General features: G+C 36.4%; 1 protein-coding gene across 24 annotated transcripts in view; it reads right to left on the bottom strand.

The window, feature by feature from the left end:
- The window catches only part of Trpm (transient receptor potential cation channel, subfamily M), a 793755-nt gene that overhangs the window by 428650 nt on the left and 339193 nt on the right, over window positions 1-25912 (bottom strand). For all 24 annotated transcript variants that reach the window (XM_067775779.1, XM_067775781.1, XM_067775778.1 and 21 more), the window contains one exon: window positions 1386-1541. Coding sequence is in view for 9 of the 24 variants with exons in the window: in XM_067775790.1 (XP_067631891.1) it covers window positions 1386-1466 (81 nt within the window). In the remaining 15 variants the exon portion in view is untranslated. The remainder of the gene's footprint in view (window positions 1-1385; window positions 1542-25912) is intronic.

Raw genomic sequence — 25912 nt, forward strand, 5'->3', positions numbered from 1 at the left:
TTTTCCTAAGCGGGGTCGCCCCTCGGCACTGTTCGGCAAGCACTCCGAGTGTATTTCTGCCATGAAAAGATCTCAGTGAAAACTCATCTGCCTTGCAAATGCCGCAACATAGGTACTTTCGTACAAAGCTGTCTCAACAACTTTTTTTGTTCATTTGACTACTAAAACGGTCAAATGGCGGCTGATTTTACCAGTCTTTTTCTTTCAGTGTATAATACAAGACTGAACATAATGTCGTCAATCTATCTCTGAAAATGAAAATTTTGCATTACATCAATTTACAATAAAACGTGCGATATAACTCCTACCCCACATAAATGTATGCACCTAATTAAAATATTGCGTATACGCAACGTAGCACAATGCTATTGTGAAGATTTTCGTGCATATCATACGAATTAATTATTGTTCAATTATTACGCTATCGAATCAGCGTGATATTTTCGATTTTACATAAAAAAAGTTCACAAACTTTTGTTAGAGCAACAGATTTTGAATTTCGCAAACAATTCAAAATTATTATTGCATGAAATTTAAATACATTGTAACATGCAATTTGCATATTTGAAATTTTTTTCACTTTCACATATGCTGCAAATTGTTGCAATTAAATGGTGCTCATACGCAGCGTGGTGCCACTCAGTCACACATACATATACATACACATGTAGTAAGTAGTATAAAATATGTGTGCCAAGTGCAGGTTAGTATGTACTATTAGAAAAACTATCGCAGGACAACACATTTTTTGTATGAGTTTAAATTTATATGAGTTTTTTCAGATAATACAGCGTATGCAATTTTTTTAATACATATCGAATGTTAGTCAAAAAAAAATTGTTTATATGTAGAAATTTGCACTTTTTATATTAACTTGCACAAAAACGTTCATTTTGCTTGTTGAACGCGTGAAAAAAATGTTTGTTATTGTACAGATATTTTTCATTTTTCCATTTGTATAATTGTGCTCGCACTGATATGAGCCATGAACTGTGTTATTACCTTTTATGTGTAATTGTTATTGTATTATTTTTTGGACACACAACAGATGTGAGTTGTTAAAAAAGTTATGCGTACACAAAGTCGTGAAAGTTAAACAAAAAACGCCATATACAATGAAATACCTTTTACCTTGCGATTAAACAATAAATTAATGGTTCTGCGTTTTCGTGTATTTTTGTGTATTTATTTTTATTTTTTCTGCTTTTGTTTTAATTAATTTAATTATGCTTCAATAACTGAATGCGTTTTTTACTTAATTGTCTTGTTGTTTATTTATTTTTTTTACCGCATTCTGTTGAATTCTATGGCTGGGCAGCACAGCAAGTTAACACATATTCGTGTAAGTGTATTTATAAAACGATAATAAACTTGAATTAATTTACCTTCCTTGGCTTCTTCAAACGTATGGTTCGCGAGTACTGATGATACACCTGCACATGATTCGATGTAAATTTACCCAACATTGGTTTTGATTCTTAACTTTTTACGCTACCGTTTGATTCTGCTGTTAAACTGCCGTGCACTGTGAAAGGAAAATTCTGCAAATAAAATTAAATAAACAGAAAAGGAAATTATTTACATGCTGTGCCATGGTGGTAATTCACACAATTATTCGAAATATTTTGTTTACGCAATGTAGCATATTGTGCGAATCTATGAATCCCTGCAGTCAAAAGCCAAAGTAGTCAGCGAAAATTCTAGTCCATTGACTAGAATTTTGTGGGGTTATTAATACTAGTCAGCTTTTGAATAGTTCATTGACTATAATTTTGTAGTGTTATTCATACTAGTTAGTTTTTGAATAATTTATTCGACTAGAATTTCGTCTGTCGGACTCGAGGAAATGCGCGAGTGCTTTCTGTTGCCAATTTGCAATGCATACTTCAGTTGACAATGCTAGATATCGTCCAAATCAACGGGTACATAAACACAACCATGACGATTCGCAACTCTCCGTTACCTCAACAGAGGTTAAGGAAGCCATTGAAAAGGTCAATCCTTCTATATCAATAATGCCAGACGGAAAACCTATGCCGATGCCAAAAAACCTTGGCCATGAGGGCATCAGCAGCATAGAACATTTTTTCTACTTGTCGTTAAAAGCCTTTGTCATTCTCTGTTAAAAGCCATTGTCTTTCCAAAATAACATGGATAAACCCACTATCAAAGACCGAAAACCCAGCCAGTATCTACCGATATTATCCCTTTAGTCAGTCACGAAAACGTTTAAAGTCGATATGATTCCCTCAATTAAATGAAATTTTTCGGTTATCCAGCCGCCATCAGCATGAATTCCGTAAAGTGCATATCACTTCCACTGTTTTAACTCCATAAACATTCATTATAGGATGGCGCTAGTGCAGCTTGGCGTGTTTTAACACAGTCAACCACGACTGGTTCCTTCTCCGTTAGATAGATAGACAATTAATTTAGGACTACACTGCGACCATTGGTCTATTGTGCCCTCACCTCCATCACAGCACCTCATCCAAGCCGACGTCCTTGATGAACCCTAGCAGTACTCTTGGCTTGAGAGATCAAATTTGGCAATGTTCTGGCCATGGTGAGCCCATAAACTTGGCCATATGTCTTGAGATTGCGTCACATTCTAGGAGGATATGGTCCGCCGTCTCTTCTTAGTTTTTATATATATGTACGTATTTTTATTTAAATTTATTCCAAAACATAATGTATTATAGTCTGTTCGTCTTGTGATTCATGACGCTATATTACTGTGGCCGTATGGTCGGCGTCGACGCAGCGAGCCTGGTTGCAGTTGTTAACGCTATGTTCTTTGCTACCAAGTCGAAATGCGGAATGTGCAGAATGGCATTCAGTGCAGCCGTCGGGGTTGTTTTCCTGTAATGCTAAGCATTGATAGTCTGCATACCCGCCCCCCCCCCCCCCCTAATTTTTTGAGGTAGGTTGTTTTTTGTGTGGCTTTCCACCTAACAAGAATTCCATAGTATAGAATAGGGTTCACAATCGCTGTAAAAACCCAATGAGAAAGAGAGGGCGATACGCCCCATGTACACTGCAGCATCCTTTTACATGCATAAAGTGCCGTTGATGTCTTCTTCACCCTCTCCTCCACGTTAAGCTTCCATGACAGTTTACTGTCTAGGATGATTCTGGATATATGGTGCAAGGTTTCTCCTGTGAGGTCATCCTCATAACATAGGCCTGGTCCAATTTGGGACCTTGTACCTCTTAGTAAACAAGACCCTATCCGTCTTCTCTGCGTTGGCTGCCAACCCGACATTGGGTGCCCGGGTATGAATATCCCGAAGCGCCCAGGTATGGCTATATCTGGGCGCGGCGATTTAAACTTAGAGAACGTCTTCAGCGCCCATTCGATCTTGGTATCGGTCACGCACCCAGGCACTACCCGCTCTCTGCTGGCTCTTCTGAATCATCTCCCGATGGGAAATGCGTATCGAAAAGCACATCAAGGGTGCCCATTCCCCATTCTCTTTCGTTATTAGTCCATGCACTACGTTTATCCTTCCTGGGACTCTTTTCAACCGTACTGAGCACTCTATGTCCGCAAAGAAATGTTTCCAGGGGATTATCTTAGTCCCACCAATTAGTTGTAAAAATTACCAGGAGCACGACGTAAATTGGAAGAGAAGCCAGGCCTAAATTCTTTTCTGGAAATTTACTCCACATACATATGGCAGGTACAGGCCTACTCTATGTACAGAAATGAACATTGGTGGGTGTAAGTCATCTTTGCTAACGACCATATCTCCTTCGCGAACATTGTTGGGGATGTTTCCACTTATATCATTTGTGTAGTTCCTTGAGATATTCGCTCTTCCATCGTCAGCTAAACTGCTCATGCAGAACTTTTGCCGTTTTGTGGTCGGGGATAAGTTTTCGGCAATCGGCTCTGGCAAAGAGGTTAAGAGAGCTCCTCGAAGGAAGTGTCCGAGTAAGTGAAAGAGTAGGTGACAGAGAGGCCATTATTTGTGAACGCGCGCGTTGCTAATATATTCGGATAACGGGAAATCACACAACCTTTCCCAAATGATACCACCGCATAAACTTGTCCATTGACAACGGCCGTTGCCCCAGAATCTCCCTGACACAAAATTTCGGTCACACGATGATTCAGCGCCCGAGCATCAAAACGTGCTCGTCTAGCGCTGGAGGTAGTAGCGCGGTCACAAAACATGCATAACTTTTGACCTAATGCAAAATAATGAGAGATGGTAGAGTTGAATGAAATGTGTCAAAATTTTCTCGCAGGCGGAGCAGTTTTCTTAATTTTTAATTATTTAAAACAAACAGGTATTTTAGCAAAGTATATTAATTGACGAAATTTTTGATGTAGAACACGTTGAGTTTCGATAAACAGTTCACGAGTTATTAATTTTTTCAAATAACATGATCAAAAACTCTTAACTGTGAATAACTAATGAAAAAAAAAATTGTTTTGCAAAAATATTTTGGGATATAGTTTTTACTTCCAGACCGTTTAAATGCCGTATTAATCAACGAAAACTGAGACAATCGATTTTAAAGTGGCCCACTAGAGAAATTTCGACCCTTCTATTAATTTAGTTTTACGCTCAGCTGATGATATTTCTTCTGTAGCTGAGCATTTTAGATCTCGACGTTTGTTAAAACGCTGCCCGTCAATTAACCTACAAAAATAAATAAATAAACAAAAAAATAATAAACAGGATTAGCCGGTTTCATTGGGCTACTTTCGGGCAGTGCGCTGTCACAACGTCCAATTATTAATTACAATTATTAATAAGACGTTTTGCTATGAACTCAATATCCGATTACATTGATTTCCTTATGACTGGTTGGATCAGCGTTTTATACTGAAATCTATATGGCGAATTTGTCAGGTACTTAATCTGCAATTTTTTTTTTTCGTGTTCTATTCACTAACGTGCTAACTTCAATGCTATGTTTTAAGTTTGATCCCACAACCTAAGGCATTTACATGCGTCACAATCTCATTAAGTACAATCAAATATTTGTTTTAAATCGCAATGATAACAATTTATTTATAGATAATACAAAAGAAAGATTATAATAATGCCACTTCGATTGCTGATTGAAGTATCATCATACCTAAGCTTAGCCGAACTATGCTGATGTTCCACTAGTTATACAACACCCTCAAATTAAACCGCATTAGCTAGTCTTAGAAAGCTTCTAACGTTTGCATTATTTACATCTGTATATATATTCGGATAACCGGGATTCACACAACCTAGTCCATATGCTACCACCGCACAAAGTTTTCCCTTCACAACGCCCGGTGCCCCAGAATCTCCCTGACACGGAGAAGTTCCATAACGCGTTGCACAAATCATTGATTCTGTTATCATTTTATTTGACGTCGCAGCCATTTCCGCACATTGCTCTTGTGGTACTATATTCACGTGAGTAGTTTGGAGTATACTTGAAGCCCTAATATTATCTCCACTTGTTGCACCCCATCCGCTGACTCGCATCTTTATGCCCAGGTTCAATGCAGTATTGCAAAGTGCTATTGCTTGTACTGTAGGACCCCGTCTAAAGGGTGAAAGCAATTTAATCACACCTATATCCATATGTCCTGTTTGGAGATTATAATCACGTGGGTAATTTACACTATGCACACAGCTCATCTGTCCATGTTCTCTTATATCGTTTAAATGGGTTACACCAGCTGCCACAGTGATGAGGTTCTCTCTTATGTGTGCCACACAATGTGCAGCTGTAATCACCATTTGCAAACTTATTAATGCACCAGCGCAAGTATACGCACCAGAATGATGTATTGATACCAAATATGGGCTTTTCTCTATATGCCTATTTTTTCCATTCCAAATGCGATATTGAGCATTTGTATATTTCAAAAAGCAGCTAAGGACGGCAAACAGAAGCGCGAAGTGTTTTCGTGAATTAATTTTACTTTATGACTTTCCGTTGCTTGTTAAGTATTACGTAAAGAAAGATAAGTTTTATGGGCGCTATTTATACATAATTTGGTCGTGTGAACAGAAAATAATCAACATCCTTTCTTTCTAGATTTCAAGAATAGGACACAATAAAAATACTTCTAAACTTAAAATTATACAAAGTAAATTGTCTTTTCTTAATTCACTCGGCCTTTTATACCTTGAAACCCGGAAGTACCAACGGTTTATAAAGCTTTTTAAATTGACATTTCCATTGCAGTTTCCTGAATACGCGGTTAATTAGTTAAATAAACAGCTTTTGTTCTGTCATAATAACAAACTCCAAGACTTTATGTATATTCCAGCGAAACAAAATTAGCGCGATATGGACAAAACATTTTGCTATAATTTTTCAAAAGAAAATTTCATTTTAATTTTTATTCTTTAATGAACTGTTAAGTTTTGGTATTAATGTTACTAAGTACCTACTACACATAATGTTCTTATTATAAATGTGAATTTGGGGTCACCAACGCGGGAAGGTAAAAGTAACTTTGCAATTATGTTAATATGTTGAACTTTATCCCCCTTATTCATAAAAAAAAACAGGTTCACTGCAGCTTTTTAAACTGACAATTCCACGCGATATTCGAATGAGCTATAAGAGCTTTGTTAACCTTTTTTTATTTTTTATGAATAAGGGGGTAAATATATTGGCCTAGACAAATGACATTCGTCGGGATCTAGACAATTTTTATAGGCAGGGTTTACTTATACCTAGGGCTATTACAGCTTTGATTGGATAAAGGTTGTAAGCGATCACATGAAGATATCGCGATAGATATACATATATGCTTCCTTATATCAAAATTATCAGCATCTAAAAATATATTTATTAACCCATGTCCGTACGTGCGTCTGTCCGCCCTATTATAACAAGAAAACTTGATATTTTTGCGAAATTTGGTAAATAGCTTATATCGACCTGGCTGTTCTCGAGAAGATTAGTGATGTGGCAAAGTAGTTACTGACTATGGCGCTGATTGATCGTAGCAAAAATGGTTACGGAGAGGCGGAGTTCTGTGGAAAGGGAGCTTATTAGCTTAATGCTCAAGCTGATACGGAAAGAACCAAGTAAGCCCCCTCCAAACTTGGACTAGCTCCAATCTGTATCATACATGTAAACCTCTCTAACACCGCGATCCCTACACTTAGCCATCAGATCTACGTACAATTGGCTTAGTATACAGGTTTTTTGGCAAGAGAAAAACATGAGAACACAAACTCCACTAGCGCTGATACAGCGGCCATGGCATACTAACGAAAGTTCCACTTTCAAAGGACTGGGCAATTAACATATAAACCCCTTTAAGAACTTCTCTAAACGAGATAGCCCCTCAGCTGTGGTTATGATTAATGTTTGATCTCACAACCTAAGGTATTTACGTGCTTCACACTCTCATTAAGTAGAATCAAATATTTGTTTTAAATCGCAATCATAAACATTTATTTACTGATAGTACTTCGTCTGCTGATTGAAATATCATCATATTGTAACGAATTTTGGGAAATATCACTAACTAGCGGGACCCCGGTTTGCTTCGCTACACCAATAGAAATATTGGAAAAAGAATAAAATATCATAGAATTTTTTTAATCATTATTTCAATTCTTAATCCAAAACATTTGGATACACTACATTTTTCGTTATTCCATCTGGGATATGAATAAACAAACAATTTGGAATGCCTACTCTGGAACAGGCAACGTATAGCTGCTGTCCGTGCGAAAAGCACGGTTCCTCCAAATTCAATCCGCATACTCGAAGTGTTTGTCCTTGCGCCTTGTTGACTGACATAGCAAATGAAATGACAGGCGCACTGGAAATTGCAAACGCTTGAATTCAAATGGCATGTCTGTTGGTATCAGTGGGATTCGCGGTATAAGCACAATTTCACCGTACGCTTAGCCGGTCAGTATTGTTGCTTCAATTAAATTCGTCGTCAACTTTTTTACATTTGGTCTTGTTGCATTACACAATTTTGGTGCATTTAAATTCCGTAATAAAATAACTGATGAGCCGACCTTCAAATTTAAACAATGCGGTGGCATACCAGTCGGTTCCAATGAATTCAAAAATTCAACTGGTTAATTCACTGTGTCATCTTGATTCATTGCGCTATCCACTGACTTGTATGTTGTCACCACACCTGGCAATTTTTTCAGAATGTGATGATTTATTTCATTGACATGTACATTTTTTGGTGCCAGTATTGCGCGTTCTCTCAACCAATCGTGATTCGTCTAATTTTGAACAATATTTGGAAACACTCGTTTAATTAATTCTTCTTTTGATTGGATAATTGTACAAAAATTGTTTGGCAATGTAATCAAACCATATTTTTTGTCGATTGGAATTTTGCTATTTCCAATCTCTAACAATTGCTTCGAGAACTGCCCTGCAGACTGATCATTGTGCAACTGAACACGCATGTTTATGTGTAATGTTAATTTTTACACGTATCGCCACAAAAGGGAAGACTTCAAACATGCATTGATCTCATCTGCCGGTGTTGATCGTGTAATAACGGGCAATGTTTGTCGAAAGTCACCTGACGATAAAATTAAAGCACCACCAAAAAGCCTTCGGTTTCCTCGTAAATCTTGCATCGTTCGATTTAATGCTTCCAATGATTTTTTGTACACTCATCCCATAGAATGGCCGCTGCTTGTTGCAAAACTTTTGCCATCACTGAATTTTTGGGATATGTTACAGGTTGGAGTTTCAACCACCTATATATTTAATGGCAATTTTAAAGCTGAGTGAGCTATTCGTCCTCCATCCAATAAAGTTGCAGCAATTCCAGAAGAAGCGAGTGCCAAAGCAATTTTCTGTTGCGATCGAATAGTTGCTAAAATCAATGAAATCACAAATGTTTTTCCGGTGCCGCCAGGTGCATCCAAAAAATATAATCCACCAGTGTTATCAGAAACAGCTCGCATGATTTTTTTATATATATCCTTTTGTTGATTGTTCAATTTGGTGATGTTGGATTGAACAAATGTACGTAAATCGTCACAATCGAATTGTTGTTCACGCTACGACTCTCGATCAAATAAAACATGCATTGGACGATTTGGTGAAATCAATCATTGTACATTTCCAATGTAATCAGCAAATCAGGATCCATTGCTCTGCGACGCATCCGAATATCAGTCATGTAATCTTTATATTTATTCCACAATTCAATTGTATTCGATGGCATGCATGTTGATATTATAATCGAAAATAGCATTCGTAATTGCTGTGGATGAGATGAAATCGATGCATCATGAAATGTTGCGTCCCAATGAGTGTCATCTTCTAACAAATGCAAGAGCTGACATGCTTCGCGATATGTCTGACAAAAATGACCGTGAACTGTTTTTAAGTCCTGAAATGATTTTGGTCCTCGAACGTTTACCAACAACATTCGCAAATAGAAACATTCAGCACTGTTTGGATGTACCGTATACATCCTGCCCAAGTTATCTGTTTGGAAAATACCTGGACGACCATCAGCTGGTGTTCCTTGTTTACGCCGTTGAAATTTTTTCGACGATGCATTCCAGGTGTAATATTGCGGTATATCAACATATATCAAATTTCTGGCAAATGTGTCGATTTCACACAATTGAAAAAAAGCAGTTAAAGTAGTTGCTGGTGGTTGTGCTGCTCTCTGCTGTACATCCTCAGTAGTGAAATAAACTCGTTGACCATTCTCCAGATGAACTGCCAAATGGACAACAACAGGATGTCTTTCGTGCAAAGGAAACGAAAAGACACGCCAAACTGATTCGTTACCGCTTATGTATCGCCCCATTTGATATTGAGTGATTTCATCATTTCTATTTTCACCAAACAGCCATATCACTTCCTTTATGCACATATTTACAAATGTATTTGATAGACTTTACTGAGTTACACTACTCAACATTTATGTGAGCCTCAAAAACTTTTGACAGTATCGGTGAATATGGCACGACCCAACGATTGTCAACTTCGATGTCTTGATTGCGCACTCTTATTATCGCCGTTTTACCATTATTTTCATATGATCGACGTCGATACAATGGATATCCGTCATTGCCTGTTATGGTATCGGAAATTAATGCTCTCGGATACCGCTCTGAACATTTCCCATCGATCATACATGGTGAATTCATATTCATTTCACCGCATGGACCGTGAATAATGTTTTTTGTTACCACTTCAAATAATTCTGCATCGACGGTTTGATCTGGTATTTCGGCTGATATGACGCTATCAATCTCGTCCGGTGTTATTTTACGTAGCATCCATATCAATATGTGTGCGTGTGGCAAACCTATTTTTTGTCATTCAATCGAGTACATCGAACATTGCACCTTACCCAAAACGCTTAATTTCACAATTAAATCCATCAGTGCCTTCAATTTTTGCCGGAATACACGTGCTGTAACATCGTGTCGATCTGTTGGTGACCGACCGTCGAACAAATTATTTTTTATATCGTTCTACATCGGATTACACGTAAAAGTGATGAAAAGATCTGGCCGGCCGTATTTTCGAACATTTGACATAGCATCTTGTGCATATTCGTGCATGTGGCGTGGATTACCAATACAAGAGGCTGGTAATATCGTCAGACGTCCGATATCATTCACATTTGCATAATTCGCTATTGCATATTGCAAATGTATACACTCTTCAGATCGCAATTTGGCTTGATTGAATTGATGAAATTGAGACGTTCAATTTCAATTTTTCCATACATGTCTACAATGTATTGGTGAAAAAGTTTACCACATCTCAGAATGTAATTTTGTTCTTGTGCACGAATCATCAATCGATAAGAATAATAATTCATCGCACTAACTCTCTTTTGAACATCTCGACCTGTAAAAAATAAGTTCATTCGATTTTAAATTTTAGTTTTTATTTAATATCTGATTAATATAATTAGTATATTATTTACCGGTTCTTGCGTCTATCATTGGTGTATTAATGTGATAACCATCATCACCTTTCCAATATAGAACTGGATATTGTAATGCGCTGTAACTGCGACGAAGCTCCGAAACACGCTGTAATTGTTCGTTTCTACGATGAAGTACAATATCGCGGGATTGAAACTGATCGCCGACAATTACAATTGCCACTTCATCAATGGTCGGTACATTAAATCTTCCGGCATGCTCACCAAAAGGCGTTTTATCCGCTCTGATTATGATTTTGTGATTATCAGATGGCATACGATCGAGAGCGGTTTGCAACAATTTCACCAATTCATTGTTCTGATGAAAAAATCTTTGGAGAACGCAAATAATCGCTCATTTTGTATGTGAGCCAATTGTGCAACGTTCATCCAACTCACGATTTTCATCTCCGATAAAATATATTTGCAAAAATTGATGGTTAGCGTCAGGAAATGGTAACAATGCACCCGCTCGATAATAAATCTGACCTTAAATCTGTAATATGTATGCAATGTAATTTGATGTTGGATCAGAATCCTTAAAAACATTGTATAAACTGTTACTTAGATCTACAGAACAATTAAGATATTCCACATGAAGTAATCACCTTAAATGTCGGCATAAAATTGTCTCTTATAATTTTTGTAGCACCAAAAGAAGTCATTTGAAATGATGAATTATATTCTTGAATATGATTCATAAAATGCTTCGACACTTGTGATCCTCCAAAAATCAATGAGTGCAATGGATCAGGTGGAGTTTCAAATGCCGGTAATTTCACTTTGCCATTAGCACAATACATGCAAGCTGTTTCACCCAGAAACTTAGCTGCTTCACAATGTGGACATATCGCACTCATTAATCCAATATATCCATGCATACTGTAATCAATTTGTGGATCGTAATTAAAAGAAGCACGACACATATTTTCTAGAACACGACGTCGTATTTGTCTTGGTCGTGCTGGATTTCTTTGCCGCTGTGGTTCTGCAGATAGATCTGTTTCGTGCATATCGTTCACGTCGTATTGTATTTTGTTGTGACAGGTCATCAATACTTTGCGCTCTTCTTCGAAGTAACATTCTGCTAGCACTACGCGTACGTCGACCAATATTTTTGTCAGACGTCAGGCATTTTCTTCAAGAGAAAGGAAAATAATTCACTAAACCTCCATGTTCAACGCAAGAAATTTAATTTAAGAAGAGCACATGTGCAAACAAAAAATGCGCGGTCGAAATACACCCATACGTATATGTCCAAAAGACAAAACGAAAATACAAACCGTGCAAAAAATTTGACGAAAAACACAATAAAACACGTGCGCATGATTAGATACAGTTGAAACTAAATGTATTCTGTAAAATGAACGAAGAAAGAACATTTGAAAAAATAAATTTGAAGAGAAAAACTTGATATATCATTGCCGCAGTTTTCTACTATGTTTTTGTTCAACGATACGACATACTTACAGAAGGAATTCCCAATGTATTATAAATATTGATATCAATTCAATTGAAAATGAAGAAATACTCAATTATGAATCGAAAACTACATAAATATTGAACACACTTGTTGATTCTCCATAGTTCATAACAAAAAGACATAATCTCAATATACACCGAAAGTACGATGTGACAGATATGTTGTGTTGTGATGTATCTCTTTTTCCATTGTATCTGAAAAATCCCTATTGCCAAAATTGCAAGCATGTTCATTGTTCATACTCTTGTTTAAGAAAACTCGATCAGATACAGATGAAACATTACAACACATCATAGATACATTTCTTCATTACTTTTTTTTTAATTTTTTTATTATTAAGGCATCATAGTAAAAAAGTGAGTAAGTGTGTAGGAACAACAATTTTTGGGACGCTGGTGAATATATTCGTTGAACTCGAGGGATCCATGAGTTAGCGATATTGATTCGAAAACAGGTGGGCGAATGTTTCTAATGTTGACTTGATCCGTTTTTCGAAGAAACATCGTATATGTAAATCTTATGGCTATCAGATTTGGTAGCCGTAAATTTCCATATTGAATGGCAACAGTCAACAATTCTGCATATTCGTTTTCCCAATAAGTGATTTCTCGTCGTCAAAGAAGATTGAACACGTTGCGCCGAACCGTTGTTTGTTGGGACATTTGTGTAATGAAGAGATATTGTAAATTTTCAGTAAGGAAGCGACCATTTGAAAAGAACCAGTTGGAATTTTCGGAATGTCGGGTTTTGATTTCGAGAAATCTAAAATATTGACCGAAATAATGCATCAGCGCTTCGTCGTAAAAAATGCGGTGAACTCGATACCCTTGAATTTTTGTTGCCAAAATCCCAGCCAAAAATGAATTTGCCGATGCGAAATGTATGACATCTTCATCAGAATGCAGTCGGTCAGCAATTTCCAAGATTATTTCAACTGTATTCATGGTTGTTTCTGAAGAAAAGCAACGCAATTCTATACAATGTTGTTTCTTTGACACAACAAAATCACACTTAATAAATTTAGTGGGACATTACTCACCAAATTGAAGCACAGCATATACCGAATTTACTTAAATCCAGTTCAGTTATTTTTTTTTTTGAAAAAAAAAAAAAAACAAAACAAAAGAAATGTAGAAGATAGACTCACCATTAAGTATACCGAATTGATTAGGGCGACGAACTGAGTTGATATAGCCATGTCCGTCTGTCCGTCCGTCTGTTTGTTTGAACGCAAACTAGTCCCTCAAATTTTGAGATATCTCAATGAAATTTGGCACAAGGATGTATTTTTGTGTTATATTAGACATTTTTCGGATCCGGTAGGATCGGACCACTATAACATATATCTCCCATACAACCGATCGTTCAGATAAGACGATTTTGGTCATTCCTGCCGCAATTTAGAAAGTATAAACGTGAAACTCGGTGATATATATTCTAATATATCATAGAAGATATCCTGAAAAAATCACTTTGATCGGAGCTATATATAGCATATATCCCATACAACCGATCGTTCAGATAGAAAGATTTTTGGCCATTTCTCCCTTAGTTTCCACTATAAAAACGTGAAACTTGGTGATATATATTCCAATATATCATAGAAGATTTCCTGTAAAAATCATTTCAATCGGAGCCATATATAATATATATCCCATACAACCGATCGTTCAGATAGAAAGATTTATGGCAATTTCTCCCTTAATTTCCAATATAAAAACGTTAAACTTGGTGATATTTATTCTAATATATCATAGATTTCATGTAAAAACCATTTCGATCGGAGCTATATATAATATATATCCCATACAACCGATCGTTCAGATAGAAACATTTTTGGCAAGTTCTCCCTTAATTTCCAATATAAAAACGTTAAACTTGGTGATATTTATTCTAATATATCATAGAAGATTTCCTGTAAAAATCATTTCGATCGGAGCTATATATAATATATATCCCATACAACCGATCGTTCAGATAGAAAGATTTATGGCAATTTCTCCCTTAATTTCCAATATAAGACCGTTAAACTTGGTAATATTTATTCTAATATATCATAGAAGATTTCATATAAAAATCGTTTCGATCGGAGCTATATATAATATATATCCCACACAACCGATCGTTAATGATAGGACGATTTTTGGCAATTTCTCCCTTAATTTCCAATATAAAAACGTTAAATTTGGTGATATTTATTCTAATATATCATAGAAGATTTCATGTAAAAATCATTTCGATCGGAGCTATATATAAAATATATCCCATACAACCGATCGTTCAGATAGAAAGATTTTTGGCAATTTCTCCCTTAATTTCCAATATAAAAACGTTAAACTTGGTGATATTTATTCTAATATATCATAGAAGATTTCCTGTAAAAATCATTTCGATCGGAGCTATATATAATATATATCCCATACAACCGATCGTTCAGATAGAGATTTATGGCAATTTCTCCCTTAATTTCCAATATAAAACCGTTAAACTTGGTGATATTTATTCTAATATATCATAGAAGATTTCATATAAAAATCGTTTCGATCGGAGCTATATATAATATATATCCCACACAACCGATCGTTAAAGATAGGACGATTTTTGGCAATTTCTCCCTTAATTTCAAATATAAAAACGTTAAACTTGGTGATATATATTCTAATATATCATAGAAGATTTCATGTAAAAATCATTTCGATCGGAGATATATATAATATATATCTCATACAACCGATCGTTCAGATAAGGGGGATTTTTGCCATTCTTTATTTTATATTTATCTTAAAAATCGTTTAGGTATGTACATCTGTTCACTATATATTTCTTATCTTATACATCCGATTATTTGGAGATTACGAACGGGATAAGATTATTGTTCAACCCCATTCATGAAAGGTATGAAGTCTTCGGCACAGCCGAAGACAGTCCCGTCCTTACTTGTTTTCGTTTGGTTTTCACTTGAGAAATGCCGAACGTCAAATTATAATTCTAGAAACGTCTATTCCATTGAATAATGCAAAATGGAAATAAGCACCACCTATTGGTAAGAAACGTAGCCGTAGCTTGGTGTGATATATCTCATGAACCGCTCGACCAAATTCAATCAAACTTTACAGAAACCATCTACACGATAGCCCAAATGTACCGTGGTTGAATTTGGTGGAGCCGGTCTCAAGTTATAAAGTAACACCAAAAATGTGCACTTATTTTTATATATATAGAAGATATGAAATATAATGAATATAATGAATTTGAGCTAATTTAACAATTTTCAAGAAATCTTGCAACCCGTCTAGGACAAGTATATTAACTAGAAGGATGCTGATGCAAATATCGACTAGTATGTCAACTGGTGTTACAATGATGCATAGACTGAGTAGTATACCAAATAGTATGTTGATGTTGAATACAGTAACTAGTATGCCAATTGATATGATATTGATATATATAATAACTAGTATGCCATATGGTATAATTCTGGCGCAAAGGCCCTGATGGGTATGCTGACTAGTATGGCATCTAGTACGATGTTGGTGTTTATATTGACTAGTTTGTCAATTGGTATGGTGCTGATGCAGAGACTGGCAATTGATATTTCGTAGGACATCGCCGTGTTAAAAATACCAGTTGCTAATATGGAAAAATTACAGTACTTATACTAGTTGGGATTTTTGGCAAACTAGTATTTTTCTAGTATATAACTAGTTGGTTTGACTGCAGGGGTCTTATGAAATAAACAGCCCAATTCTGCATTTCGACTTGGATTGGAATTTTTTCGATTTGGCAATTTTGGTATTCTGTGTTCCAATCTCTTTCGATCCAACTTCGAATCGTTCGATTTTTTGTATTCTGCATTTTGATCGTAGTTCCGTTTTTCTAAGTTGCAAATTAGTTGGCGGAAAAATATTTTCTTTTTATTTTTTTATTAATTTATAACAGAATTTTAACAAAAATGTAAGTAAAACTTGTTAAGAAACGTAGAAGGCTTGATGATGATTGTTTTTTATATGTTTCCAGGTCAAAAACAACATGTCGATGTCGAAGTCCTTGGACGTATTTGCCCCGTAAAAGTATCTAACACATACTTGAAAGCATCCTTGTTAAGTCGAGAGTTTTTTTTGAACCTAAATAAGAAAATAAGTCTTTAAACTTTACCACTTTTAAGTTCAATTTCTTACAATTCGTCACTCATCTCAAATGGATTACACAAATGTCGCAATATTTGCCTTTCCATTATCGTCTGGCCATTTTCGTATGCGTTGCTTTCCAACTCCACAAATATGCCGCGGCTATTGATTCCATTATAATAGATAGCTATAATTTGTGTCTGTTCGTTGGGTCCAGTTATATGCCAAAGCAAGCTGTCGGCGTAGAGGAAGGTGAAGCGAAAACGTAAACAATCCTTGCGGAAGGAATAAATAAACCTTTATAAAGTATTTTAGGCCAGTGCAATGAAATTAGCATCCATAAAATTTAGAAAATGTCAACTATATTCGTGCAGGAATCCGTTTTAACAAAACTTGGCGGCCACGGCAGAGAATTGGCCAAAATAACGACAAAAACACATATACAATTATGAAAGCACTTCACTCAAAAAAATATAATACTGCGGCAATATATTCTATTACTTTTTTTTGTACAAAATGGCGTGGATAATAAAATATAAACGTTTTTCAGTGTTTTTTACAAATTTGCTTTAATTTATTTTGTTCCAATGTTCACACATTCCGTACCAACAGATGATTTCGAAAAATCATTTGCTCTTCCTCTTCTCTTTACGATTCCGTCGTAATGTAGAATACCAAACTTCGATTAAAGCGGAGCGGAGAACGGGAACGTAATCGAAATGCAGAATAGGGGTGAAAGTCACTAAATACCGTTGAAAAAACAACTTCCTTTGTCCAAATGTAGTAAAAAAAATAAGTAAGAGCGGGACTGCGACTGTGCCGAAGATCTCACACCTTTCATGAATGGAGCCGAACAATAACGTGTTGAATTTTCAAAAATTCATAAAATCTGAGCAATCAGTTGTATGAGATATAGATATATAATGCGACCGATCTTGCAAAATCTTAAAATAGTTGTAAAAATCGCTCAACGTCAAATTGCCAATTTCATCATCTGTATTAGCAAAATCACACATAGGCAGTGAGCTAATAAGACTGGGATACCTTTGCACATGCATCTGCTTCCACGGTATCTTCGCGTGACATCAGTTTACGGGAGTATTGCTCTTCTTCACGGAAACCTCGAGATGAATGCTAATCGGCATATGATCTGAAAATTCTTTTTTATCCACTGAAAAATTTTTAACTGCCGAAAGAAAATCGAAGGAGCATATGGCGTAATCTATAACCGAACTACCAACAACAACGCAAAACGTAAATTCACCAGTCACATCACCAGCTAGCCTTCCATTTAAGTTAACCCCGCCAACATCTTCGACTAAACCCAGAACAATTTTACCTTTGGCATCAATGACCACGTCTTTTGACTTTCTGCTTTCCGAAACCCCAGGCATCCCAGACACTAGGTTTATGTCTATGTCTTGTAATTTACCTACTCTCGCGTTTAAATCACCAAGAGTACAAAACGAGGTCGAATTCTAGCTAACTAGTAAATTTTCCAAACGTTTAAAATCATCACACCACTTGTTCCACTCAGGTACTGGGGGATAAACCATGTATTCTCATGGAGATTGGCAGACAGTACAACACAATCAGAGACGCTAAGAAACTGTATTTTGTAAAAAGATTCTAAACATCTTTTGTAACCAAATAGACACCCACTGCTAGCGCGACCAGCTTTATGTGTCTTAACAGCATCCACCCAATGTAAAACGTATTCCTTAAAAAGGTGAGAAAATCTTGATTTGTCCTCAGAAACTACATGTGTCTCAAACAAAAAGAAAACATCAAAAGCATAAATATACATAAAAAAGTTATTAAACTTAAGCTTACTGCGTAAATTCGCTACATTATAAGAAACGATTTTGATATAAATTTGGCCAACATGAGTGCAACATCGCCACTGTCCACGACTAGTTTTTTGAAACCATCCTCTATGTAATATCTATATTGCGTAGGTTTTCGCCATAGAAGCTACGAAGCACAACCTCAGCTGGCTGACCATCACACATTAAAACTTTGTTCGTGTTAAACGCCATACACCTCTGATTCACACACATGAGTCGTTTTTTACCAAGATTTTATACCAGGGGTCAAGCTTCGATAGAACAGTTTTAGTCGAAGTAGAACTTTCTTGTGCTACTGTTTTTCTATATATATTGAGGCCCTAACAGTTTTTTTGCATTTTTAAGTACTTCGCTTGCCATCTCCGCTGAAGAAAATTCCGCAATTACGCCCATTTTATTTTTATTTAAATATAGTCTCCCCCCCCCAACCTGACCTGTATATGCTTCAAGTTTAGCTTATCCCTGCATAAAGCTTGAACCGCCGCCTTAGTTGAGCCTTCGTTTGGCATATTTCTTAGAACCACGTTCTTCATACTTCTTTCGTTCATCAAGCGCCTTAAGAGTCAGCTCTATCTATTTACCGCTCACGTCTAATCTGCGCCAACTCAGCTTTAAATTCGGCATTTTCAGCCTTTCGGTGTTCAGTTTGAGCCCCTACTGTTTGCCTTAGCTCACCAATGTCTACTTTCGTCGCTAGACCATCAAGCTTTTTATTAACATTGCCCTCAATGCCTCTAATTGCAGACATGATGTCGTGCAGAGAGATGTCCGCGGAAGTGTCACCTACCCTACGCTTTGCAGCTTGGGATGTCGGGGTATGTTGCAAACTCATTACAGATGATTTCAGAAATTTTTATTAATTGAATTAATAATATAACAACTCCTCAGTTTGAGACTGCGTAATGGTTAAGTGGCCGCCCTGTATGCTAAACTGGAAGTTCTTGATGTCGCTACTGTTGGTTGTCCAGGACACAAACCAAGATCAAATGTTATCTGACAAACAGATAGCGCTGAACACAAGATTCTCGTGGTTGTTGTTGCTATATCGAGGTAGCAGGCTTGCCAACACAAGAACAAAAAGCAGGAGCACCTTCAAAAAACTTACTTGTTTTTACAAAATACGTCCGCCGGAACCAATCTTTGATGATAAAAGTTGTTATATGAACCCCAGTCTGTGAAATTCGCTTTATTTACAATTAATTGGCAATTAAATCTTTAATTTTAAAACAAAATCGTATAGAGAGCGCGAAAAACTTTCCTTTAGTCGCCAGGGTTGCCAGGAAGGTTTAACAAGAATATGTCTTTATATAAAGAGCCCTTTTTTGCTGATTTTTGTCCATTTATATAAAGGAAGTGCTTAAATTTTTTTTAATTTTATTTTTATTTTCGTGTTCTATTCACTAACGTGCTAACTTCAATGCTATGCTTTAAGTTTGATCCCACAACCTAAGGCATTTACATGCCTCACAATCTCATTAAGTAGAATCAAATATTTATTTGCTTTAAATCGCAATCATAACAATTTATTTATAGATAATGCAAAAGAAAAAATTATAATAATGCCACTTCGACTGCTGATTGAAATACTATCATACCTAAGCTTAGCCGAACTATGCTGATGTTCCACTAGTTATACAACACCCTCAAATTAAACCGCATTAGCTAGTCTTAGAAAGCTTCTAACGTTTGCATTATTTACATCTGTATATATATTCGGAAAACCGGGATTCACACAACCCAGTCCATATGCTACCACCGCACAAAGTTTTCCCTTCACAATGCCCGGTGCCCCAGAATCGCCCTGACATGGAGAAGTTCCATAACACGTTGCACAAATCATTGATTCTGTTATCATTTTATTTGACGTCGCAGCCATTTCCGCACATTCCTGTTTTTGCACTATATTCACGTGAGTAGTTTGGAGTATACTTGAAGCCCTAATATTATCTCCACTTGTTGCACCCCATCCGCTGACTCGCATATTTATGCCCAGGTTCAATTCAGTATTGCAAAGTGCTATTGTTTGTACTGTAGGACCCCGTCTAAAGGGTGAAAGCAATTTAATCACACCTATATCCATATGTCCTGTTTGGAGATTATAATCACGTGGGTAATTTACACTATGCACACAGCTCATCTGTCCATGTTCTCTTATATCGTTTAAATGGGTTACACCAGCTGCCACAGTGATGAGGTTCTCTCTTATGTGTGCCACACAATGTGCAGCTGTAATCACCATTTGCAAACTTATTAATGCACCAGCGCAAGTATACGCACCAGAATGATGTATTGATACCAAATATGGGCTTTTCTCTATATGCCTATTTTTTCCATTCCAAATGCGATATTGAGCATTTGTATATTTCAAAAAGCAGCTAAGGACGGCAAACAGCAACGCGAAGTGTTTTCGTGAATTCATTTTACTTTATGACTTTACTCGTTGGTTGTTAAGTATTACGTAAAGCAAGATAAGTTTTATGGGCGCTATATATACATAATTTGGTCGAGTGAACAGAAAATAATCAACATCCTTTCTTTCTAGATTTCAAGAATACGACACAATAAAAATACTTCTAAACTTAAAATTATACAAAGAAAATTGTCTTTTCTTAATTCACTCGGCCTTTTATACCTTGAAACCCGGAAGTACCAACGGTTTATAAAGCTTTTTAAATTGACATTTCCATTGCAGTTTCCTGAATACGCGGTTAATTAGTTAAATAAACAGCTTTTGTTCTGTCATAATAACAAACTCAAGGTCTTTATGTATATTCCAGCGAAACGAAATTAGCGCGATATGGACAAAACATTTTGCTATAATTTTTCAAAAGAAAATTTCATTTTAATTTTTATTCTTTAATGAACTGTTAAGTTTTGGTATTAATGTTACTAAGTACCTACTACACATAATGTTCTTATTATAAATGTGAATGTGCGGGAAGGTAAAAGTAACTTTGCAATTATGTTAATATGTTGAACTTTATCCCCCTTATTCATAAAAAAGAAAACAGGTTCACTGCAGCTTTTTAAACTGACAATTCCACGCGATATTCGAATGAGCTATAAGAGCTTTGTTAACCTTTTTTTATTTTTTATGAATAAGGGGGTAAATATATTGGCCTAGACAAATGACATTCGTCGGGATCTAGACAATTTTTATAGGCAGGGTTTACTTATACCTAGGGCTATTACAGCTTTGATTGGATAAAGGTTGTAAGCGATCACATGAACATATCGCGATAGATATACATATATTCTTCCTTATATCAAAATTATCAGCATCCAAAAATATATTTATTAACCCATGTCCGTACGTCCGTCTGTCCGCACTATTATAACAAGAAAACTTGATATTTTTGCGAAAATTGGTAAATGGCTTATATCGACCTGGCTGTTCTCGAGAAGATTAGTGATGTGGCAAAGTAGTCACTGACTATGGCGCTGATTGATCGTAGCAAAAATGGTTACGGAGAGGCGGAGTTCTTTGGAAAGGGAGCTTATTAACTTAATGCTCAAGCTGATACGGAAAGAACCAAGTAAGCCCCCTCCAAACTTGGACTAGCTCCAATCTGTATCATACATGTAAACCTCTCTAACACCGCGATCCCTACACTTAGCCATCAGATCTACGTACAATTGGCTTAGTATGCAGGTTTTTTGGCAAGAGAAAAACATGAGAACACAAACTCCACTAGCGCTGATACAGCGACCATGGCATACTAACGAAAGTTCCACTTTCAAAGGACTGGGCAATTAACATATAAACCCCTTTAAGAACTTCTCTAAACGAGATAGCCCCTCAGCTGTGGTTATGATTAATGTTTGATCTCACAACCTAAGGTATTTACGTGCTTCACACTCTCATTAAGTAGAATCAAATATTTGTTTTAAATCGCAATCATAAACATTTATTTACTGATAGTACTTCGTCTGCTGATTGAAATATCATCATATTGTAACGAATTTTGGGAAATATCACTAACTAGCGGGACCCCGGTTTGCTTCGCTACACCAATAGAAATATTGGAAAAAGAATAAAATATCATAGAATTTTTTTAATCATTATTTCAATTCTTAATCCAAAACATTTGGATACACTACATTTTTCGTTATTCCATCTGGGATATGAATAAACAAACAATTTGGAATGCCTACTCTGGAACAGGCAACGTATAGCTGCTGTCCGTGCGAAAAGCACGGTTCCTCCAAATTCAATCCGCATACTCGAAGTGTTTGTCCTTGCGCCTTGTTGACTGACATAGCAAATGAAATGACAGGCGCACTGGAAATTGCAAACGCTTGAATTCAAATGGCATGTCTGTTGGTATCAGTGGGATTCGCGGTATAAGCACAATTTCACCGTACGCTTAGCCGGTCAGTATTGTTGCTTCAATTAAATTCGTCGTCAACTTTTTTACATTTGGTCTTGTTGCATTACACAATTTTGGTGCATTTAAATTCCGTAATAAAATAACTGATGAGCCGACCTTCAAATTTAAACAATGCGGTGGCATACCAGTCGGTTCCAATGAATTCAAAAATTCAACTGGTTAATTCACTGTGTCATCTTGATTCATTGCGCTATCCACTGACTTGTATGTTGTCACCACACCTGGCAATTTTTTCAGAATGTGATGATTTATTTCATTGACATGTACATTTTTTGGTGCCAGTATTGCGCGTTCTCTCAACCAATCGTGATTCGTCTAATTTTGAACAATATTTGGAAACACTCGTTTAATTAATTCTTCTTTTGATTGGATAATTGTACAAAAATTGTTTGGCAATGTAATCAAACCATATTTTTTGTCGATTGGAATTTTGCTATTTCCAATCTCTAACAATTGCTTCGAGAACTGCCCTGCAGACTGATCATTGTGCAACTGAACACGCATGTTTATGTGTAATGTTAATTTTTACACGTATCGCCACAAAAGGGAAGACTTCAAACATGCATTGATCTCATCTGCCGGTGTTGATCGTGTAATAACGGGCAATGTTTGTCGAAAGTCACCTGACGATAAAATTAAAGCACCACCAAAAAGCCTTCGGTTTCCTCGTAAATCTTGCATCGTTCGATTTAATGCTTCCAATGATTTTTTGTACACTCATCCCATAGAATGGCCGCTGCTTGTTGCAAAACTTTTGCCATCACTGAATTTTTGGATATGTTACAGGTTGGAGTTTCAACCACCTATATATTTAATGGCAATTTTAAAGCTGAGTGAGCTATTCGTCCTCCATCCAATAAAGTTGCAGCAATTCCAGAAGAAGCGAGTGCCAAAGCAATTTTCTGTTGCGATCGAATAGTTGCTAAAATCAATGAAATCACAAATGTTTTTCCGGTGCCGCCAGGTGCATCCAAAAAATATAATCCACCAGTGTTATCAGAAACAGCTCGCATGATTTTTTTATATATATCCTTTTGTTGATTGTTCAATTTGGTGATGTTGGATTGAACAAATGTACGTAAATCGTCACAATCGAATTGTTGTTCACGCTACGACTCTCGATCAAATAAAACATGCATTGGACGATTTGGTGAAATCAATCATTGTACATTTCCAATGTAATCAGCAAATCAGGATCCATTGCTCTGCGACGCATCCGAATATCAGTCATGTAATCTTTATATTTATTCCACAATTCAATTGTATTCGATGGCATGCATGTTGATATTATAATCGAAAATAGCATTCGTAATTGCTGTGGATGAGATGAAATCGATGCATCATGAAATGTTGCGTCCCAATGAGTGTCATCTTCTAACAAATGCAAGAGCTGACATGCTTCGCGATATGTCTGACAAAAATGACCGTGAACTGTTTTTAAGTCCTGAAATGATTTTGGTCCTCGAACGTTTACCAACAACATTCGCAAATAGAAACATTCAGCACTGTTTGGATGTACCGTATACATCCTGCCCAAGTTATCTGTTTGGAAAATACCTGGACGACCATCAGCTGGTGTTCCTTGTTTACGCCGTTGAAATTTTTTCGACGATGCATTCCAGGTGTAATATTGCGGTATATCAACATATATCAAATTTCTGGCAAATGTGTCGATTTCACACAATTGAAAAAAAGCAGTTAAAGTAGTTGCTGGTGGTTGTGCTGCTCTCTGCTGTACATCCTCAGTAGTGAAATAAACTCGTTGACCATTCTCCAGATGAACTGCCAAATGGACAACAACAGGATGTCTTTCGTGCAAAGGAAACGAAAAGACACGCCAAACTGATTCGTTACCGCTTATGTATCGCCCCATTTGATATTGAGTGATTTCATCATTTCTATTTTCACCAAACAGCCATATCACTTCCTTTATGCACATATTTACAAATGTATTTGATAGACTTTACTGAGTTACAGTACTCAACATTTATGTGAGCCTGAAAAACTTTTGACAGTATCGGTGAATATGGCACGACCCAACGATTGTCAACTTCGATGTCTTGATTGCGCACTCTTATTATCGCCGTTTTACCATTATTTTCAAATGATCGACGTCGATACAATGGATATCCGTCATTGCCTGTTATGGTATCGGAAATTAATGCTCTCGGATACCGCTCTGAACATTTCCCATCGATCATACATGGTGAATTCATATTCATTTCACCGCATGGACCGTGAATCATGTTTTTTGTTACCACTTCAAATAATTCTGCATCGACGGTTTGATCTGGTATTTCGGCTGATATGACGCTATCAATCTCGTCTGGTGTTATTTTTCGTAGCATCCATATCAATATGTGTGCGTGTGTTAAACCTCTTTTTTGCCATTCATTCCGTGTACATCCAACATTGTACCTTTCCAAACACGCTTAACTTCACAATTAAATCCATCAGTGCCTTCAATTTTTGCCGGAATACACGTGCTGTAACATCGTGTCGATCTGTTGGTGACTGACCAACGAACAAATTATTTTTTATATCGTTCTACATCGGATTACACGTAAAAGTGATGAAAAGATCTGGTCGGCCGTATTTTCGAACATTTGACATAGCATGTGCATGTGGCGTGGACTACCAATACAAGAAGCTGGTAATATCGTCAGACGTCCGATATCATTCACATTTGCATCATTCGCTATTGCATCTTGCAAATGTATGTGCTCTTCAGATCGCAATTTGGCTTGATTGAATCGGATGAAATTGAAATTGCATACATGTCTACAATGTATTGGTGAAAAAGTTTACCACATCTCAGAATGTAATTTTGTTCTTGTGCACGAATCATCAATCGATAAGAATAATAATTCATCGCACTAACTCTCTTTTGAACATCTCGACCTGTAAAAAATATGTTCATTCGATTTTAAATTTTAGTTTTTATTTAATATCTGATTAATATAATTAGTATATTATTTACCGGTTCTTGGGTCTAACATTGGTGTATTAATGTGATAACCATCATCACCTTTCCAATGTAGAACTGGATATTGTAATGAGCTGTAACTGCGACGAAGCTCCGAAACACGCTGTAATTGTTCGTTTCCACGATGAAGTACAATATCGCGGGATTGAAACTGATCGCCGACAATTACAAT

This window comes from Eurosta solidaginis, chromosome 3 (assembly GCF_040869045.1).
Source record: "Eurosta solidaginis isolate ZX-2024a chromosome 3, ASM4086904v1, whole genome shotgun sequence".
In the NCBI taxonomy this organism is placed as follows: Eukaryota; Metazoa; Arthropoda; class Insecta; order Diptera; family Tephritidae; genus Eurosta; species Eurosta solidaginis.